Here is a 19,455-nt window from a genome sequence, read left to right on the forward strand (position 1 = left end):
CCTGTCTGACTGGATATTGGATCTTATTAAGTGTATTTCCTGTGAGAGACATACTTTATTTTGTTAGGTGTTCAATAGAAAGGTTTGAAGCAATCTGGTCACCTTGGCTTGACCTTATGAGTCTGCTGTTGAGCTAGGTGTTAGAGCACCTTCAAATAAAGTGGTACTGTTTAGTGTATAAGAAGTAAGGTTCAAATCCCAAAGATGGCTTTAATTGTAATAAAACTTGCTCCATGTCCATGTATGCATTTTTTGTCTGAGTGAAAAAAAAGGAAAAATAAATTATTAGTAATAAGTACAAGTAGATGTTCCTGTCATGTAAAAGAGAGATTGCTCAATAGTAGGATGCTTCTTTTCCAATGCTTCCTAGTACAATTTTAATTTGCCTGGGAAAATCAAATTAAACATAAAATGGATGATACAGTTTTTTGTATTATTTTACTTTCTATTCTTCTAGGACTCTTTATCAAACTCCGCAATAGATGTCATAAGCAAAAACCTGAATGCATTCAGTGATGTCTGTGAGGCCTTAAACATTGTGGACATCTCACTGGGATTTCTGGCAACGTCAGGAGGAGATCCAGAACTTTCCTTAACGGAATATGTGGAAGATGTCTTACAGATGGGAGAACAAAGCAGCGCGCATGTTCTTGAGGTATATTCTGTGAAGTCACACTTCTTTTTGTACTGCAGACCAATTACATTGGCAGGATTTTATAATTGTCTTGGTACCTGTTGGAAGGATGTCCCCTCACTTCCAACCCTGGTGACAGCCAACCCAAAGTGAGGGGTAGTCTACTAAGTGGGATTTAGACAGTGATGGAAACGAGACAGGTTATAATCTTTATTCAATACTGAAAAATAAAGGGTCATATCTCTAAGAATGCAATCCAATGGTACATTTTCAATGTAGTTGAATCCACAATAAATTAATTTTATGTAATAAACATGCAATTTGTTTTATTTTTTTGTAGGCCCTGAAACGCTGTCACTTGAAGAACACAGTTGCTCTTTGGCAGCTTCTTACTGCACTGAAGTCACAACATCTTTTACATCTAAAGAGGGTAAGATGTTCATATTTTTTTGTCTTAATAGAAATACCCAAAACATTATTTCGAACAAAAGCATGGCACCTATAGAGGAGATTTTCTAAAACTGTGGTTCAGCATGATTGGGTGATGGTGGATGTTGTGATATTTTGTAATCTGAAATTACCAAAGCTATCTGTAAACATTAGATTTTCATCACTATTTACTCACAACTTCTACAGGATCAGGCATAGCCCAGGATTTCTGGGGGGTTCCCCGGATCTCCTAGAAGCCTTTGACTGGAAGAAACAAAAGCTATTGGCGAGCTTGATATGTTAAAGGCAACATTTGTTCACTTTGGGCACGAGTGTTCATGCAGTTCACATAAATATGCATTTTTGTAGGCAATGAGCATTTCTTTGCAAATAAATCTTTCCCTGACCTGCATCTACTGGATATGGCTGGAGTAACTGCAGAAAGATAAAAAAATCAAATTCTCTGTAACCAAGTGTATCATGATAATGTTTCAGGATCCATTTGAAAATGTGGACAAAGCATACAAGCAGCAACTAAGCAAGGAGGGGAAGCACGCACTTAATGTGTTCCTGGAGCAGAATGGCACCAACCGTTTTCTTCTGGAGCTGCATGAGATGATTGTGTTGGAATTAAGGAAGCCACAAAGTGCTGAGGAATTCCGACCTTCTTGGACGTAAGTGACTCTTGGTCCTTGTTGGGAAAAAATTAACTCCAGTATTACTTAGACATGGGATGTCAGCTGATCTTGCTAAAATCTATGGCAGTAATAGATACTCCACAGCCAACGGCTGTAAGGGGGAACAAGAGGGGTTTGAAAATAGATTTCAATTACTAGATCTTCTTGATAATCTGACGCCAAGAGATGTCTGTGCTTATTCCTCCTCCTCCCTGCTCTATTCCTAAATCATGTACATTCAGACGAGGGAAGCGTGCATGTTTGTGATATAGCCAGCATACATGCCTTTCGGTGGTCTGATCATGGCTTCACCATCATTTGGTATGTCTGACTTTAGTTTTATATGGTGAATGGTTCAGTTTTATATACAGTAGGGTTATACTGCTGCCTGCAGGGGGATTGCATGCTGCAAAACATAATCTGTAAACCAGTTCCAGATATCCCCTCCTATTCCCAGTTGTTTGCTAGAGTCCTAGGAGGATGGACTGCTTTTCTTCAGTTCTGCATAGAAAAGTCTAACCATTTTCTTACTAACTGTTTTTATTTCTTTCTCTCTTCAATTATTTCTTCAATCAATATTCCTCACTACATTGGTGCATATGCTGAATTCTACATTGGTAGCTATCCAGATTGGCCTTTCTGGACATTTGGCGTTAGTCCGCAAATTACCTTTAGGCCAAGGGTACTGCCACTTCCAGACTCCGTTCTGATAACAATTGAGCTACAGGGTGCTTTTCAATTGGCATTGGCCTTGTACTTGCCCTATCTCTGAAAACTTTGTTACTAGGCAGATGGGCTGACCACTGGGGCTACCTTATTATTTGCACTGCTATACGCCTTTGAGTTTCCCTCTTTTGGTTTTACCATGGAGGGGGTTAATGCTGAGGAAGTGAGAGCTGACATCATCTGCTGGGTGGAGTGTTGCATGTACACACTCTGCAGTCTCTTACCCACCATTCAACAATTGCCCTGCAGTTGCTCCTGCTTTGCAAAGAGCCATGTAGAATTGGGTTTCTACTGGCTGTCTACAGTGACATTGTTCACCTCTGGCCAACGACCCTCTGGCTACCAGCTATCTGGGTTTTATGAGTAATTGAGGCCTTGCCTTGCACCCTGAGCTTAGTTGCATCACTGAAACTATGTTGCAACATGTCTATATCTAGACACAGAGAGGGCAGTAGTGGTGTAATGGGTAGTCCCAGCTCCCACTCCCTAAATGATTGCAGGAGTGTTTACACTGTGCCTTTGTGGCCAAACTTGCCTAGCCCTTCGCAGTACAGGCCACAAAGGCTCTAAGCATGTTCCAGCACTTTTATTTACAGAGCCAATTTCTAATCTCTTCTTGCATCGGTTGTACTCACCATCTTTGACTCAGTTAGGTCTCCTTATTCTTTCTTTGATGAGATTGTGCCATTACCTCAGAATTGCAAGAGACCACTTCTGCTCTTTGTGATGTAGCACATTCTCTATATCTGGAAGATCAGCCTGCAAAGACTTTCCCATTGTACCCACTGTTTGAGGTATTCCTCCGATGAATAGAAGCACCCCAAGAGATCCTAAACTCCCCCTGAGCGCTTGCTGGAACTTCTCTCTTTTTGAAAGGAATCTGTAAAATGTGGTCTATACCCACTGCGGATCTGACCTACCTTAACAGGGAAACCACTAGGCCTTTAGAGGCAGTTATTGCTTCCACAGATAATACTTTCACAGATTCAACTGATCTGCAGCTAGAACACCTCTTTAAACCTAGGTTTACATTTTGGTTTGTTTGGGCACACAAGTCCCAGACACTTTTTTTTTTTTTTTTTTTTTAAACTGCAGGTGCACAGATCTACATGGTGCTGCAGCACCTTTGGATTTAGTGCACCTGTAAGCACACAGCATTTTTCGATGCATGGAGGTGCCATTATGAATTAATACCAGCCCGCAAATCTGCTAAATAGCAGCACGTTTTGCCTGTGGATCGGGAAACATGTCCTAAACAAACTAGTTTCCTAATACACATATCCTTTGACAGTAACAGGTAGTGCCTTAATGACTCAGTAGGATCATTGACACAGGTTTAGGCCCTTACTCTTTGATTATTTTGCCAGCTTGTAGAAAAGGACCTACTGGTGCACTTCCTGGGGTTTAATCAGGCGAATGTTCTTCCTCATCCTCATAGGACTCTTCCTGCTCCACAGATTCTGATGCTGGGGAGACAGGGGTATTTCTAGCTCTGTGACTCTGCAAATCTTCACAATAGGCAGATTATTTCAGGCAGGGTTGTCTTGGGGAAGCCTTGCTGCTATATCTACATCAGAATTGAATCTAGTCTCGGGTCTATAGGATGTGTATGCCTCCTTGTTAGCTGGGGAGGAAATCTGTTTTTTATCCTCCTGCCTACTCCATGTAAGGAAAGCTTAATGTACCTTTCCTAATAGTAATGTTGTCACTGGGGTAGCAAACTTCGTTCTTTTGGAGGGTGCATGAACCACCATCCACACCTTGGAGTTGTCTCTAAGTCAGTCATTCTTAGGATTATTCCTGGATAGTCTCCACAATGGCATGGTGGATATCTGTCCTGTCAACTCTTCCAGTCTTGCATTCACTTTCTTCTTAGACCTTGGGAGCAGGTAAGCTGATTGTCAGAGACTTCTGCAACCTAGGGAGACACTGGTCTTCCTTTACAAAGATTTTTTTAAACTCTGTGTCTGATCCCTTTCTTTGGGGATATGTTCCCTCTTTGTGTCTCTCATGCTTAAACTGTGTGTCCTTCCCTGCTGGGAAATTTGTTGTTTCTACCCCCTATCCTGGTTGCATCAGATTGACCAGTTACTCGCTATAGTCCACTTTTAAGGGTTTCCCCAATGCTTTATTTTTCTTTTTAGTATGAGTATTCTTATCTCAGGCTTCATGCTTAATTCCTATGCCTTTACCACCTGGGTCTTGTCCTCTTCCTACTAGCTAGGGGGTAAGGCCTCTTCCAGTGGCAGTTTCTGGTATTAGCCTTTCAGTGTCTCTTGAGGGTTACTCCAGGATTGCCTACAGATTATTTTTTCTTCCAATCCTTCTATAGGTGGCAGTGTAACCAACAGTAAATGACATCCTGTGTCCCTCAATGAAACCCAAAAAAAGGATTCAAAAAAACTTTTTTTATCTGCCCTGCAATGCTATAACTATGTGTAATGGGGCCCCATAAGAAAACCTTTTGTTTTTGTTTTGTTATCTTTAGGAAACTCCTGAAAAAGAAAGTTAATTATTTTTTAGCAGTTGTAAAGAATTCCCCAATCTATACATGTGTATTTTCATTCAAAAGTATTTTCCAAATGCTTTTGCTGCTTTCATAAGTCATAGTGTGTCCGGACAAATCTCGGCCACCTAAGTTTCTATAGTTACACTCTTCCTCCCTTATAACATGTGACATGGCAATTATGATGAAAAAAAAAAAAGTCTCTTCTGATACCTATCCTGTTTTTCTTCTCTTCGTAGACAACTAAAAATGTAAATTGAAACTGATGTGATTTACTGTTAAAATCTGTTTCCATACCATTTTACATTGACATGTATATTATTATAGGATGGGTTAGTACTGCTGTCTTCTGGGCTTTTGTATTTTCACCTTCACTTTTATAAAACTTTTTAGGAGGAATATCTCAAAACTGGAGCATGCAGAATTTGGAGCAGCTGTTCATGGCAGCCAATCAGCTTCTATATTTAGCTCGTTCAGTTAAGCTTTGAAAATTGAAGATATAAACTGATTGGTTGCCATGAACAGCTAATCCAGATTCTGTTTGCTCCAGTTTTGATAAATACCTCTCATTATGTAGTTTCACATCCATTGTTCACTATTTTTCTTAATTACTTTGTGGCAACATAAACGTTTTACAAAAAAATGATGGAAGGCTTGTTATAATATTATGTTGCCAGATTACTTGGCTTGGACAGCAAAGGTGATGGAAATTCTTATTACATTTAAAGAATAACCCACACCCCTCTCTGTCTTCAAATGATATTAATGATATAACATTTGTGATTGCAGCTTAAAGGAAGTGATGGGTCCGATTCTTGACAATAAAGGTGTTTCCTTCCCAGAACTGGAGATCGACTTCCCTGTACAAATTGCACTAGCCCACTGCATTGAAGCGTGGAAGGTTGCTGCCACTAAGAAATGGAATCGCATTTAGAAAGGGATAATAGTGGATGTGAAGTCTGTGTGCTGCATTCCAAGAAATGTTATTACTGCTGCTAACTCAGGCTGTTTTGTATTTTTATAAATTGTATATTTTGTTCTGTTATAAACATGCCATATGTAGATGCATGTTTATGTACAGGATGCATAATAGAATATAGAGTAATAATTCAATGTGATATTCTAGAAAAACAAAGTAATGACTAATCACTTAAAATTAGTGCAAAATAGGTTTTTGCAATTTTGTATTTTAACAAGCTTAAATCCTGTTTACAATTTAGAGTTTAGTACTGCCTTTTTAGATATGTAGTAAGCATCTGTAGTTTATGCATCAGACAGTCTATAGATTACATTTTCAATTTCCTGCCCATGCCAGACTTGGACACACCTTCAATTCTAAACATTAAAACAGAGGTAATGCAGGGACATTTTCTTTTTTAACTGTGGCAGGCTGGAAGTCACTGTTGCCTTACTGAAGCAAGTGTGACAGCTGCAAAGCGGTATGAGCAAAGCCTGGCTCTCTGCCTCTGATAATGCTACCATAACTCAGGTATACAAATATGCAATGCTTGCCAATAACAGACCAGAACAAATAACCACAGTCAGCACACTTCAACTTTTTACTGGATATATGGAACCTACCAATACTTAATATGCACATATAAAATAATTCATATAAAATTATCATTCAAAGACCTTGAGCTATAGACAGGCTTTTCCTAAAATATATCAAACATTTTCTTATTAAGTTTAGAGTAACTTTTTTGTATTTTACTGTTCTTTTATATAAAGGGCAAAACCTTTCCTGGGGAAGGGGAAAATCATGAACCCACCAGTAGTGTCAGTTGACATACAGTTGGCTAAGCCAGAAAGCCCATTGAGCAGCTATAGGCATATACATTGTAAACATTCCTAGAACATTTTTAAGCATGTTCATTAAAATGTTGCAAATTCAGTGATGATGTTCAAAGTGCAGTAAACCCTAATAACCAATCAGGAATCATTTGAAACTCCTTTGTTTCAGCTTATTGCAGGTTTTTGCACTTGTCACATTACCATTGCTTTTTGCATATACCAAAGTAAAACTCAGCACTTAAACACACATTTCATTTCTAATATTAGTTGTATGCATGTACTGTGGCTACATTTAACTGATACCATTATATGACATCTTTTCCATATCAGGATTACACATGTAGAATATAGCTTATATAGTTATGCATAGAAAGATTTATACTTGAAAGTGCTAGGTTTACCTCTTTTGTAATATTGTTAAGTCTATAAACCACTCCAGCAGGCTACCTAAGTTGGGAACATGTAGGTGGGAGCCTAACTATTCATGCCATAAATAGTATAGCATGGTTACTTTTAGCATATTACATCACTTTAATTTGCTTTGTGCCAATGAAACATGTGTGATTACAAATATTCACAGTAAATGTATAGACTGTTTTATATTTTGTTGCATCATTTGAAGAAAACAGAAATGTAATGAAAGTGGGACTATGGGAAAAATAAAAAAAATACATATACGTTGTATGTTGCAGTCCGTCAATAGTAACAACACAACTGTTCTTGTTTTTTTTGACTCACTCCTTTAATCACTTGCCCTCCATAGGAATTGCTCCCCTTCCTGACAGGCCATTTTGTGTGATACAGCGCTGCGTTACTTTAACTGACAATTGCGCGGTTAAGCAACGCTGCACCCAAATGAAATTTGTCCTTTTTTACCCACAAATAGAGCTTTCTTTCGGTGGTATTTTATTGTTATTTTTTTGCACTATAAAAAAAAAGACTGCCAATTTTGAGTAAAAAACAATATTTTTGACTTTTTGCTATTAAACATGTCCAGTAAAAAAAATTGTAAAAATCAAATTTCATCATACATTTAGGCCAAAATGTATTCTGCTGCATTAATCCCAATATGTGTAAATTAATTGATTTACGTGAAAGTTATAGTGTCTACAAATGGCAGTATATATACTGGAATTTTTTTGTCTTGTTTTATACTAGTAATGGCGGCGATCAGCGACTTATAGAGGGGCTGTGGCGGGCATTCTGACACTGGGGGGGGGGGGGGAAACTGACTGTCACTGACATCTCCAGTGATACCAATGCAGTGATCAGTGCTAATAAAAAGCACTGACACTGTACTAATGACACTGGCCGGGAAGGGGTTAACATCTGGGGCTATCAAAGGGTTAACTGTGTGCTGTTTCACTGTGTGCTTTACACTATAAGCACACTGCTTTGTATGGGTCTGCTATGCAGAGCCATACAAAGCAGTGTGCAGGAGTTGACACGGGAGAGATCATGTTGCTTACATACAGGTGTCTCCCCCGTCCGTGATACTCGGTGATTGCCGGGTGCCGGTGGGGAATCACTGGCCAGGAACCGGTGATTAACAGCTGGCGCCTCCTACCTGGAAATGCATAATCACGTGTATATATACGTGATTTTGCGCACCCCTGCCGCCCTGTAGCAGTATTTGTGCTATAGGGTGGCGGGAAAGCGGTTAAAGTAAAATTCCAGCCTAACATGAACTATCCACAAAAGGATAGTATCTTGACAACGTAGTGCTAAAGGATTTCAGAGAAAGTGAACAGACTGCCACAAGTGATAACTGTCACTGCACAACCAGGACTAGATGGTTAGGCTGATGCAGTCCTCTTAAGATCAGGGAATCTTGCAACTGTAAATAAATAAAATAAAAGGGTGCAAATGCCTAGTGCATTATCAACAGTACTTTATTGAAAGATAAGAGTGCCTGTACACAAAAGCAAAAGTTGTAACAGTGTTGTACATAAACCAAGGAATCAGAGGTCTTACACATGATGGAGTTCAAATGAATATTATACTACCAGCTGATACATTTTGGAGGACATGCCTCTTTCTTCAGTGCAAAACTCCACATTGCAGTGCATGGTAAAACACTCATAGATGTTGTGGGCTCATATAGTTTCCCTTTTAACATTAAACTGCAATGCATAAATTAAAATCAGAGACATAGAAAATAATGGGATGTAAACTTGGAATGCCTTTTTATGAAGTAGAATGCATTAGTTTTTGTTTTTCTAATTTACCAACTGTTCCATTTGAAACTGATAATTTATTAAAAGGTATTTTGTTAGAATGTAAACCCTTTCCAACAACAAGACAAAGAAGTTGTAAAATTTAAACCCTTTCCAACAAGACAAAGAAGTGGTAGATCACTTGACTTGCAGCCCAAAGTGAACTGATGGGACTTACCCACTTGGTACTGCAGCACACATATTGAAGAAGGGAAATATGGGCATTGAACCAAAGCTCTCTTTCTCAGATCTGCCAGCACAGTGCTCAAATAATCTATATGGCCAAAAGTAACCAGATACTCCTTATCACACTAGAAACTTGGAGATTGCCTGGCTGTGCGGTTCATTTTACAAGTATTGGCAGTAGAGTATCTTACAACATATAGCTCGACAATTGACAGTTAAATAACAGTGATCGCCTGAAATAACAGTATTGAAAAAAGCTGCTTTCTTATTAAAATGCAAGGAAGAAATATTATTTACAAGCTGTACACCCAAAATGCATTTTTTGTCTTGAATTCCTCCTGAAAAATATCAATTCACTTTGTGTGCCTAGTGTACTCTTGTGCCTAAAGCCTCATATCTGGACTGAGATCATCACTGCTGTCTTTGACTGCTAGTTCTATAGGATTCAGTGTAAGATTTGATTCACTACTACATTGCCTTGAAAAAGTATTCATACCCCTTGAAATTTTCTACATTGTCATGTTACAACCAAAAACGTAATTGTATTTTATTGGGATTTTATTTGATAGACCAACACAAAGTAGCACATAATTGTGCAGTGGAAGGAACATTATGAATGGTTTTCAAAATTTTGCACAATTAAATATCTGAAAAGTGTGGTGTGCATTTGTATTCAGCCCCCTTTACTCTGATATCGCTAACTAAAATCTAGTAGAACCAATTGCCTTCAGAAGTCACCTAATTAGTAAGTAGAGTCCACCTGTGTGTAATTTAATCTCAGTATGAATACAGCTGTTCTGTGAAGCCCTCAGAGGTTTGTTAAAGAGCATTAATGAACAAACAGTATCATGCAGGCCAAGGAACACACCAGACAGGTCAGGAATAAAGGTTGTGGAGAAGTTTTAAGTAGGGTTAGGTTATAAAAAAAATATATCAAGCTTTGAACATCTCACGGAGCACTGTTCAGTCTATCATCCAAAAATGGAAAGAGTATGGCACAACTGCAAATCTTCTAAGACATTGCCTTCCACTTAAACTGACAGGCCTGGCAAGGAGAGCATTAATCAGAGAAGCAGCCAAGAGGCTCATGGTAACTCTAGAGGAGCTGCAGAGATCCACAGCTCAGGTGGGAAAATCTGTCCACAGGACAACTATTAGTCATGCACTCCACAAATCTGTCCTTTATGGAAGAGTGGCAAGAAGAAAGCCAATGTTGAAAGAAAGCCATAAGAAGTCCCATTTGCAGTTTAAGAGAAGCTATGTGGGGGACACATCAAACATGTGGAAGAAGGTGCTCTAGTCAGATGAGACCAAAATTAGACTTTTTGGGCTAAAAGCAAAACGCTATCTGTGTATCACGTACCTGGTGCTGAAAGCTAATGGAGAGAGGGCTTCCCTTGCAGCAAAGTTCCAGACTCCCCTGGAGAAGGGACAGAAGGAGTCAGGCCCAAAGTAGCACAGGTCGCCTGCAGGACTGCTTGTAGAGATGATCTGACTGAGGATGCTTGTCATAAGTACACCCAGGAGCACAGCTGATTCACTGGAATGGTGTCTGCAGACAGGTGGCGCTTGTGACAGCAGACCTTCAGAGTAGCAGAGGACAGCAGAGTAGTCGATTCAGAGCCAGGCTCAGATGCCAGGTGGGGATTAGAGCAGACATAAATCAGAGGGATAGCCGGGATCATACACAGGAGCATAAGTGTGAATATCCTTTAGCCAAGCTGAGGTCATACACAGGAGAGCAAGTGAGAATATCTGTTAGCCAAGCCAGGGTCATACACAGGAGAGCAAGTGAGAATGTCCATTAGCCAAGCCAGGGTCATACACAGGAGACAGGCAGAGAAGATAGGTCCAGGTAACAGCAGATCGTGATAGCAAGGGAACATGGGATAAAGGTACTGGGGAACCAGAGATCAACCAGCAATTTGACAGAGTGACAGGCTTCCTTATAAAGCCTGTCTGGAGCCAAACTGGGATAATGCGTGCGTAACTGTAAACCAGTGCACATGCGTGTTTTGGCTCATATCCGTGCGCCAATGCGCATAGGTGTTCACCAGTGTGCATTTCTGTGGCCATGCAAGGTACTGGCAGGAATGCTAGGTCTCCGAGTACCTCTGTTGTGCACACAGCGCTGACAATGCCCCCCTAATGGGCAGCCTCCGGATGCCCATTCGGGCCATCTGCTCTGGATATTTGGAACAGAATTCTTGGAGAAGTCTGGCAACATGTACATTGACCTCTGGTTCCCAGGAACTTTCTTCAGGTGGATACCCCTTCCATTTGATCAGGTACTGAATTTGTCTCCCCTGCTTCCTGCAGTCCAGGATTGACTCTACCTCATATTCTGCCTCTTCTTCAACTGTTATCAGCGGTGGAAATGGCTCCACTCTTTTTGGAAATGGATCAGGAGCAGCTGGTTTGAGCAGAGAGACATGGAAGACTGGATGAATGCTGTATGATTCAGGAAGAGATAGTTCATATGCTACTGGATTTACTTCATGTTTGATTGAAAAGGGCAAATGTACCTTGGTCCCAACTTTCGTGATGGGCAAGGAAGTTTCAAGTTGACTGTTAAAAGCCAAACTGTCTCCAACCTTCAGAGAAGGGTTTCCCCTTCATTTCCTGTCAAAGTACTTTTTATAGTCTGCCTGAGCCTTTTGTATAGCCTCTTGGAGAGCTTGATAATTGTCTTGTACAACAGTAAGTCTGTCTTGTACTGTGGGTACTGAAGCTTCATACATGGTATTCGGCAGACAGGAAGGATGGGATCCATAACTGTCCCAGAATGGAGATTGGTTCATAGCTGAATGGATTGAATTGTTATAAGCAAATTCTGCCAAGGGTAGCATGGATGCCCAGTCATCTTGGGAAAAGGCTGAGAAACAACGTAAGTATTGCTCCAGAGTTTGGTTTGTTCATTCCGTTTGCCTGTTGGGGGTGGTAGACAGATGATAAGCAGAGTTCCACTTTCAGGAATTTGCAAAGAGCTTTCCAAAACCTGGAGGTAAATTGTACCCCTCGGTCTGAGACAATGTTACTGGGTAGTCCATGTAGCCTAACGATCTCCTTGATGAAGGCATGTGCAGTCTCAGATGCAGACAGATTACCCACCATTGGCAAGGGCCATTTTTGGATAGCTGGTCTATCACTACCAGGATGGTAGTAAACCACTCAGAAGGCAGCAAGTCCACAATGAAGTCCATTGTGATAATTTCCCAGGGATGACTAGGGATAGGCAAGGGCCTCAATAACCCCCAGATCTTGGTTTTGTCCCCCTTGCTACGCAGACACACTGTGTGAGATTTTTACATAGGCTTTGCAACCCTGACTCAAGTTGGGCCACCAAAAGGATCGCTGGATCAGTTCCATCGTTTTACGGATCCCAAAGTGTCCAGCAATTTGATATTCGTGGAATGTCCCGAGAACTTAGGATCTTACCTCCTGGAATACAAAAATCGTATCCTGGTGCCATAGCAAACCATCCTGCCTCATTAACGAGTCATGTGCGGGTCCAGAAAATAGTGTGGAGGCCTGTTCGATGGACAACTTTAGACTGGGCTGGATCAGTAAAACATTTTGGGCAGACAAGATAGTATTGGGAGGGGGTGCTGGGAAGAAGGCTCAGCTGAATCAGGGAGCATACAGGATAGAGCACCTGCCTTCCTATTTTTGGATTCTGGGCAATAGGTTATGTGGAAGTCAAATCTGGAGAAGAATAGAGCCCATCTAGCCTGCCATGGTCTTAGGCACTTTGTGGATCTTAAATTTTCCAGATTTGTATGATCTGTGAAGATCATAATCAGGTGGCTAGTACCTTCGAATAGGTATCTCCATTCTTCAAAGGCTACTTTGATTGCCAGAATTTCCCTATTGCCAACATCATAGTGTCTTTCAGCTTGGCTCAGTTTCCTAGAAAAGAAGGCTACTGGATGAAGCAGAGCCTTTGGGCTCTGGTATTGAGAGATCATGGCTCTCGTCACAAACACAGATGCGTCCACCTCCTGTACGAAGAGAAGTGCTGGTTCCGGATGTTGCAACACAGGAGCAGAGGTGAATTGAGCTTTTAATTGTTCAAATGCTGTTTGTGCTTCCTGGCTCCAGAGGAAACGTATGCTGGTGAGTGAGTTAGATGATGGGGCAATGATGGTTGAAAAGTGAAAAACTTCCAATAGAAGTTGGCAAAGCTTCCTGGCTCCAGAGGAAACGTATGCTGGTGAGTGAGTTAGATAATGGGGCAATGATGGTTGAAAAGTGAAAAACTTCCAATAGAAGTTGGCAAAGCCTACAAATCTTTGGACCCTATTCCTGTCAGAAGGTGCAGGGCAATCCAAAATTGCAGAGACTTTGAGGGTCCATAGAAATCCCCTCAGTGGAGATTATGAACCCCAAGAACTGGATATCCGAGATAGCAGTCATTCAGAGTAGCAGAGGACAGCAGAGTAGTCGGTTCAGAGCCAGGGTCAGATGCCAGGTGGGGATTAGAGCAGACGTAGTCAGATGGATAGCCGGAGTCATACACAGGAGAGCAAGTGGGAATATCTGTTAGCCAAGCCGAGGTCAGATCAGGAGACAGGCAGAGAAAATAGGTCCAGGAACAAGCCGAGTCAGTAGCAACAGATCACAATAGCAAGAGAACACGGGACAAAGGTACTGGGGAGCCAGAGATCAACCAGCAATTTGAGAGAGTGATGGACCTCCTTATAAAGGCTGTCTGGTGGAAACTGGGCTAATGCATGCATAATAGTGCACATGCGTGTTCTGGCTTGCATACGTGTGCCAATGCACATAATGTTCGCCAATGTGCATTTCTGTGGCCATGCAAGGTACTGGTAGGAATGCCAGGTTTCTGAGTACCTCTGCTGTGAAGAGAGCCCTGACAGTGTGGCAGAAAACTAACACTGCACATCCCCCCACTGTGAAACATTGTGGTGGCAGCATCATGATGTGGGGATACTTTTCTTCAGCAGGGACAGGGAAGCTGGTCAGAGTTGATGGGAAGGTGGGTGGAGCCAAATACAGGGCAATCTTAGAAGGAAACCTGGTAAATGTCTGCAAAAGACTTGAGACTGGGACCGAGTTTCACCTTCCAGCAGGACAATGACCCCAAACATACAGCCAGAGCTACAATGGAATGGTTTGGATCAAAGCATATTCATGTATTAGAATTGCCCAGTCAAAGTCCAGACCGAAATCCAATTTAGAATCTGTGGCAAGAGTTGAAAATTGACAGAGCTTGAGCTATTTTGCAAAGAATGAGCAAAAATTTCAATCTCTAGATGTGCAAGGCTGGTAGAGACATCCCCACAAGGATTTTAACTGTAATCGCAGCGAAGAATGGTTCTCCAAACTATTCCCTGGGGGGGGGGGGGGGAGGCTGAATACAAATGCACGCCACACTTTTCACATATTTACTTGTAAATAATTTTGAAAAACAGGTTTTTTTTTTTCCACTTCACAATCATGTGCCACTTTGTGTTGGTCTATCAATAAAATACATATTTACATTTTTGGTTGTAACATGACAGAATGTGGAACATTTCAAGGGGCATGCATACTTTTTCAAGGCACTGTATGTTGGCTCATTTACTTGCTGGAGTTGACATTTTTACCTGAGGACCTTCAGTGCATGGATATCCCTGCTTATGTGAAAAATAGGGGGCGGTTTTGGATTCCCCCAATTTAAATTATAAATATGTACTATCTTGTCTGTTCCTATAATTAGCCAGTCTATCAAAGCTCTGATAACTCATAAAATATTAATGACCCCTCAGGAATAGGGGATAAATATATGTATATTAGCACATTTATTTATCCCCTATTCCTGAGGGGTCATTATTATTTTATATGAGTTCACATCATCTTTAATCACATCAGTTATCAGTGGCACTTTTACCTATTGATTTAACTGTTTTGGGCACTTTTGTTGTGTGTTTTTTGGCACTTTTTAGGGTATTCATTTACACCTATGTATTCATGTTTTTTTTTTTGTAGAAAGCACTGCACTATTGTTTGTCGCTATTTGCATACACTGTGTAGGTATCAGTTTGATTGTTGGCAGCTTTACGTGAGGATTCATTTCCGTTTTTAAGCGCAGGAGGACTTTGTTATTTGATACAGTAAAAATCCATACATGCCTGATATTATAACATGTTGCCTTCCGACATACACTGCTTTGTGCCTGAATGGCACACAATCGCCATTCTTCAGCAACAACATCCATGGAATAAATGCAGTAAAATCAATCTGTATATGCAGTAAAGCATGCTAGTTATACTCACTGTGGAACCTAAGGGGTTAATCCTCTGCATTGTGTAAAAATACCATTTGATCCTGACTTCTCGGCTCTTCTTCTTGTTCAAATGTCGATGTCTTATCTCCTGATAAGGCAGACTGAACCGTAGCCATTCTGCACATGCTCAGTTTAGTGTGTATTGCTAGAGGTTTTTTTTCTCTTGGGAATGTGCATGTGATCAGCACAGGGCCAATCAGCACTGTCCAGACAGAGGTCAGGAGTCCAACATCCTCCTATAGCAGAAAGATAACTTCTTCTACAAGTTTTGACCAGTGCTCTGCTGAACACTGATAGAAGTCACAAGACTGCTGTAACTGCTGATGAGAAAAGGTATTTAGCAGTTTGTATTTTCTAAATAATTGAACTTCTGTGTTCTGTGTGAGACCAGATATAGTGAATGCAGGGCCCTGGGTTTAGTAACACTTTAACTACTCCTCCACCAGTCATCACATCACCAATCACCAGGGGGTAAGCTCTGACATGAAGAAGCCCCACTGCCCACCAAGATGACTGTCCCACAAAGGGACACAGCAGAAGCCTACATGCAATATTGATTACTAGTCCGTTACCCCCTGCTTGCCTTTATTTGACACAGCTTCTAGGTACTCTGTGGAACTTGTTTCTTTCAGATACATTTTACATATAAAAAGTGCAATTGAGTGGTTAAAGCGGAGTTCCACTCACTCTGTAAAAAAATAAGTCAGCAGCTACAAAAACTGTAGCTGCTGACTTTTAAAAAACAGCCACTCGCCTCTCCCACGGTGCCCCCGCCACAGCCTGTTTCACCGGCCATTCTGTATTCCAGGCGCCGGTATCTTCAGTGTGAGCACCTGGCTGTGACAGCTTGCGGTTTCCTTAATGGCCCCGCCGTCTTCTGGGACCTGTCATGTGTCCCACAAGACTATGGGGAGGGAGGGTAGGAGGACACCTTCTGCTTCCGATCACCTAGGCGATTGCAGCAGAAGTGGGAGCGGGTACCTGTCAATTTTGGGTACTCGCTCCCCAAAGGTGCCAATCCTTAATGGGAAGCAGGGGACCAATCATTAAAGTGGAACTCCGCTTTAAGAAGACCCAATTAATTTTCAAGCAGCAGATGATAATAAGATCCATTCTCCATATAAATGAGCCCCTAAAAATTAGTTTCAACTGACCTCTCATCTTTTAAATAGCTCCACCACAAGCTGTTTGCTTTAAAATTCAAAATACAGAAATTAGAATGTTGATATGCTACGGGTGACAGTCAGAGACTGCAGACATTTTATTGGAGACTTTCAGGAACTGTGGAACTGCTACAGAAGCCATTCAGGGACTATGGACACTGCAGAAGACACTCAAGGACTTTAGACATTCTACAATAGACAGTTAGGGTCTGCAGACATTTAACTGAAGACAGTGAATATTTCCGGAAAGAGTAAATCAAGGACTATAAAGGTGCTTGCAGACAAGTATACGCTAATACACTATTAAAACTTAAAGTTTATTGGGTCACATAAACAAAATATTTCATAAAACAACCACATATTAAGATGGCCTAATTGTCCTCTTCTTTGGGGGAAAGACCACTGATGGTTCAGAACTGTACAAAAAAAATATTAATAGACATTACATGAATAGACATTACACATAACAAAATACAACAATATTACATCTAACATCTGCAGCTGTAGCCAAGACATGCTTACTCCACTATTTATCATTCATTTCTTAGAAGTAGAATTAATAAGCCTCACATTGATATCAAACTGGGGGTTCTTTAGTGGCCTCATGAGGTACAAATGGACCAGACTGCCATAAACATATCATTGTATATACAGTATCTCACAGAAGTGAGTACACCCCTCACATTTTTGTACATACTTTATTCTATCTTTTCATGTGACAACACTGAAGAAATGACACTTTGCTAAAATGTAAAGTAGTGAGTGTACAGCTTGTATAACAGTGTAAATTTGCTGTCCCCTCAAAATAACTCAGCACAGCCATTAATTTCTAAACCGCTGGCAACAAAAGTGAGTACACCCCTAAGTGAAAATGTCCAAATTGGGCCCAATTTGCCATTTTACCTCCCCAGTGTCATGTGACTTGTTAGTGTTACAAGGTCTCAGGTGTGAATGGGGAGGAAGTGTGTTAAATTTGATGTTATTGCTCTTATTCTCTCATACTGGTCACTGGAAGTTCAGCATGGTACCTCATGGCACAGAACTCTCTAAGGATCTGAAAAAAAAAATGTAAATAAAAAGTACACCTATATTATAATATTTTTTTTTTTTTTTTGCTGTTTCTCCAAAATGATCAGACAGCTAATGCATTTACTAATGAATCTCATACATTCTATTTTCAGATGTTAAACATTTTCAAACTTATATCTCAAATAATTTGGAATGTCTAGTTCTAATTTCCCAATATAATGATATAGCTTCCTTCTCTTTAATCATGTAACTATTCTATGTTAAAGTCATAGTGCAGCACTATAAATGCATGTGATCAATAATGAACGCATGTAAAAACCAAAAAGTGCAAATAATTGCAATAATGATGTAAAATGGTAAATGGTGCTAAAATAAGTTCAAATAATCATTCCTGAATAATGGAATGTCCTTCGTGTGAGAGTATCAACTCAGAGAGTGCCTATGAATGGCACATGTGGTTTCTCCGTGACGGACAGTAGTGCATGAACTCGTGAAAGGTCAACCACCCTTGGGACTGGTCTACACTCACCAGAACAAAAGTATTAATGCTCATGGGTTATACACATCACACATCTGGGGGTGCAGCGGTATGCTGGCAGCTATGGGTTAGTCATCCAGCTCCAGCCATCCATCCATCAGGGTGGGTGCCCAAATGGTCCTGGGGAGGAATTAGCTCAGCCACAGGAGCCAGAAAGGTGCTTAATAGTGTAGTACACTGTCACAAGGGTGGATGACCTTTCACGAGTTCATGCACTACTGTTCGTGGTTATATTTATCTTGTGTAATACCATTTAAGTAGTCTATATAAATTTACCAGCGCTTGCGTTATCATTTTTAAACAATGTAACTATTCTACATTATAGCTCAAACTGTGTCTCCCACAGTGGCTTAGTGGTTAGAGCTCAGAACTTACAGCACTTGGGTCATGGGTTCTAATCCCAGTTTGCATGCTTTCCCTGTATGGATGTGTTTCTGCCAACACTCAAAAGATATGCTGTTAGGTTAATTAGGCCTAGTACATGAATTAGTTTCTGCCCTTAGATTATAAACTCGTTGACAGTTATGAACGTTAAAAAAATGGAGATCAATTTTCTGGGTTGTGTCAGTGCCAGGAATATTGATCAATCAATTATGATTTTGCCTAATGACTAGAAAGTGGATGAATCTTACCTGTGTCCTGTTCTTCTGAAACTTTGGAAATGTGCAAGTTTCATGCTGTGTATATTTCATTGTAACTTTTTTCTCTTCTTTTAAATCTGTCTCCTTATACAACTTGACCCCCTCCCCCACCCCATCATCACCTGTCCCATATGCAAATCTATGGATCACCGCCCCACTTTTTAACTATTTATTTACTGATCAATCTGAATGTGTCTCATTTTCTATCATCTACAGCTCAGATCTCACATTATTATACGATTGCTGATTGTATCTCACCACTATTCTGATTGAATTCACAATTCCTGGTCAGTCCCGTTCCCTTACTTCTAATAATCTTTAGGGCCAGTTCACACTACATGTGTTTCAGTTGCTTTTTTGGCATCACAAAGAAGGTTAAATGGTTGTCAATGTCATAATTCACATCAGCACTTGCATTTTCAGTGCATTGCAGGTGCTATAAACAAAGTTGACCACGTTGCACTGTTTATGCACAGAACTTGCTGGAACGCGTTGAAACGCCCTTCAATGTACTAAAACGCACATGTCCCTAATTAAATTGAATAAAAAGTAAGTAGAAAAAACTAACTGGAAGGGATACAAAAATGCAATGCAACGTGTCCAAAACGCATCCAAAATGTACTGGAA

The 19,455-nt window shown here is 40.6% G+C and overlaps 1 protein-coding gene across 1 annotated transcript in view; it reads left to right on the plus strand.

Moving 5' to 3' along the window:
* RNF213 (ring finger protein 213) overlaps nt 1-7,443 on the plus strand; it is a 454,388-nt gene extending 446,945 nt beyond the window's left edge. Inside the window, exons 63-66 of the mRNA XM_089682127.1 lie at nt 458-655; nt 975-1,064; nt 1,559-1,737; nt 5,762-7,443. Of these exons, the coding sequence (XP_089538253.1) occupies nt 458-655; nt 975-1,064; nt 1,559-1,737; nt 5,762-5,906 (612 nt within the window). The 3' untranslated portion in view covers nt 5,907-7,443. The remainder of the gene's footprint in view (nt 1-457; nt 656-974; nt 1,065-1,558; nt 1,738-5,761) is intronic.
* The last annotated feature ends 12,012 nt before the right edge of the window (nt 7,444-19,455 follow it).

This window comes from Staurois parvus, unplaced genomic scaffold (genome assembly GCF_062004578.1).
Source record: "Staurois parvus isolate SC_StPar_1 unplaced genomic scaffold, SC_StPar_1.0 ptg000286l, whole genome shotgun sequence".
Taxonomy (NCBI): domain Eukaryota; kingdom Metazoa; phylum Chordata; class Amphibia; order Anura; family Ranidae; genus Staurois; species Staurois parvus.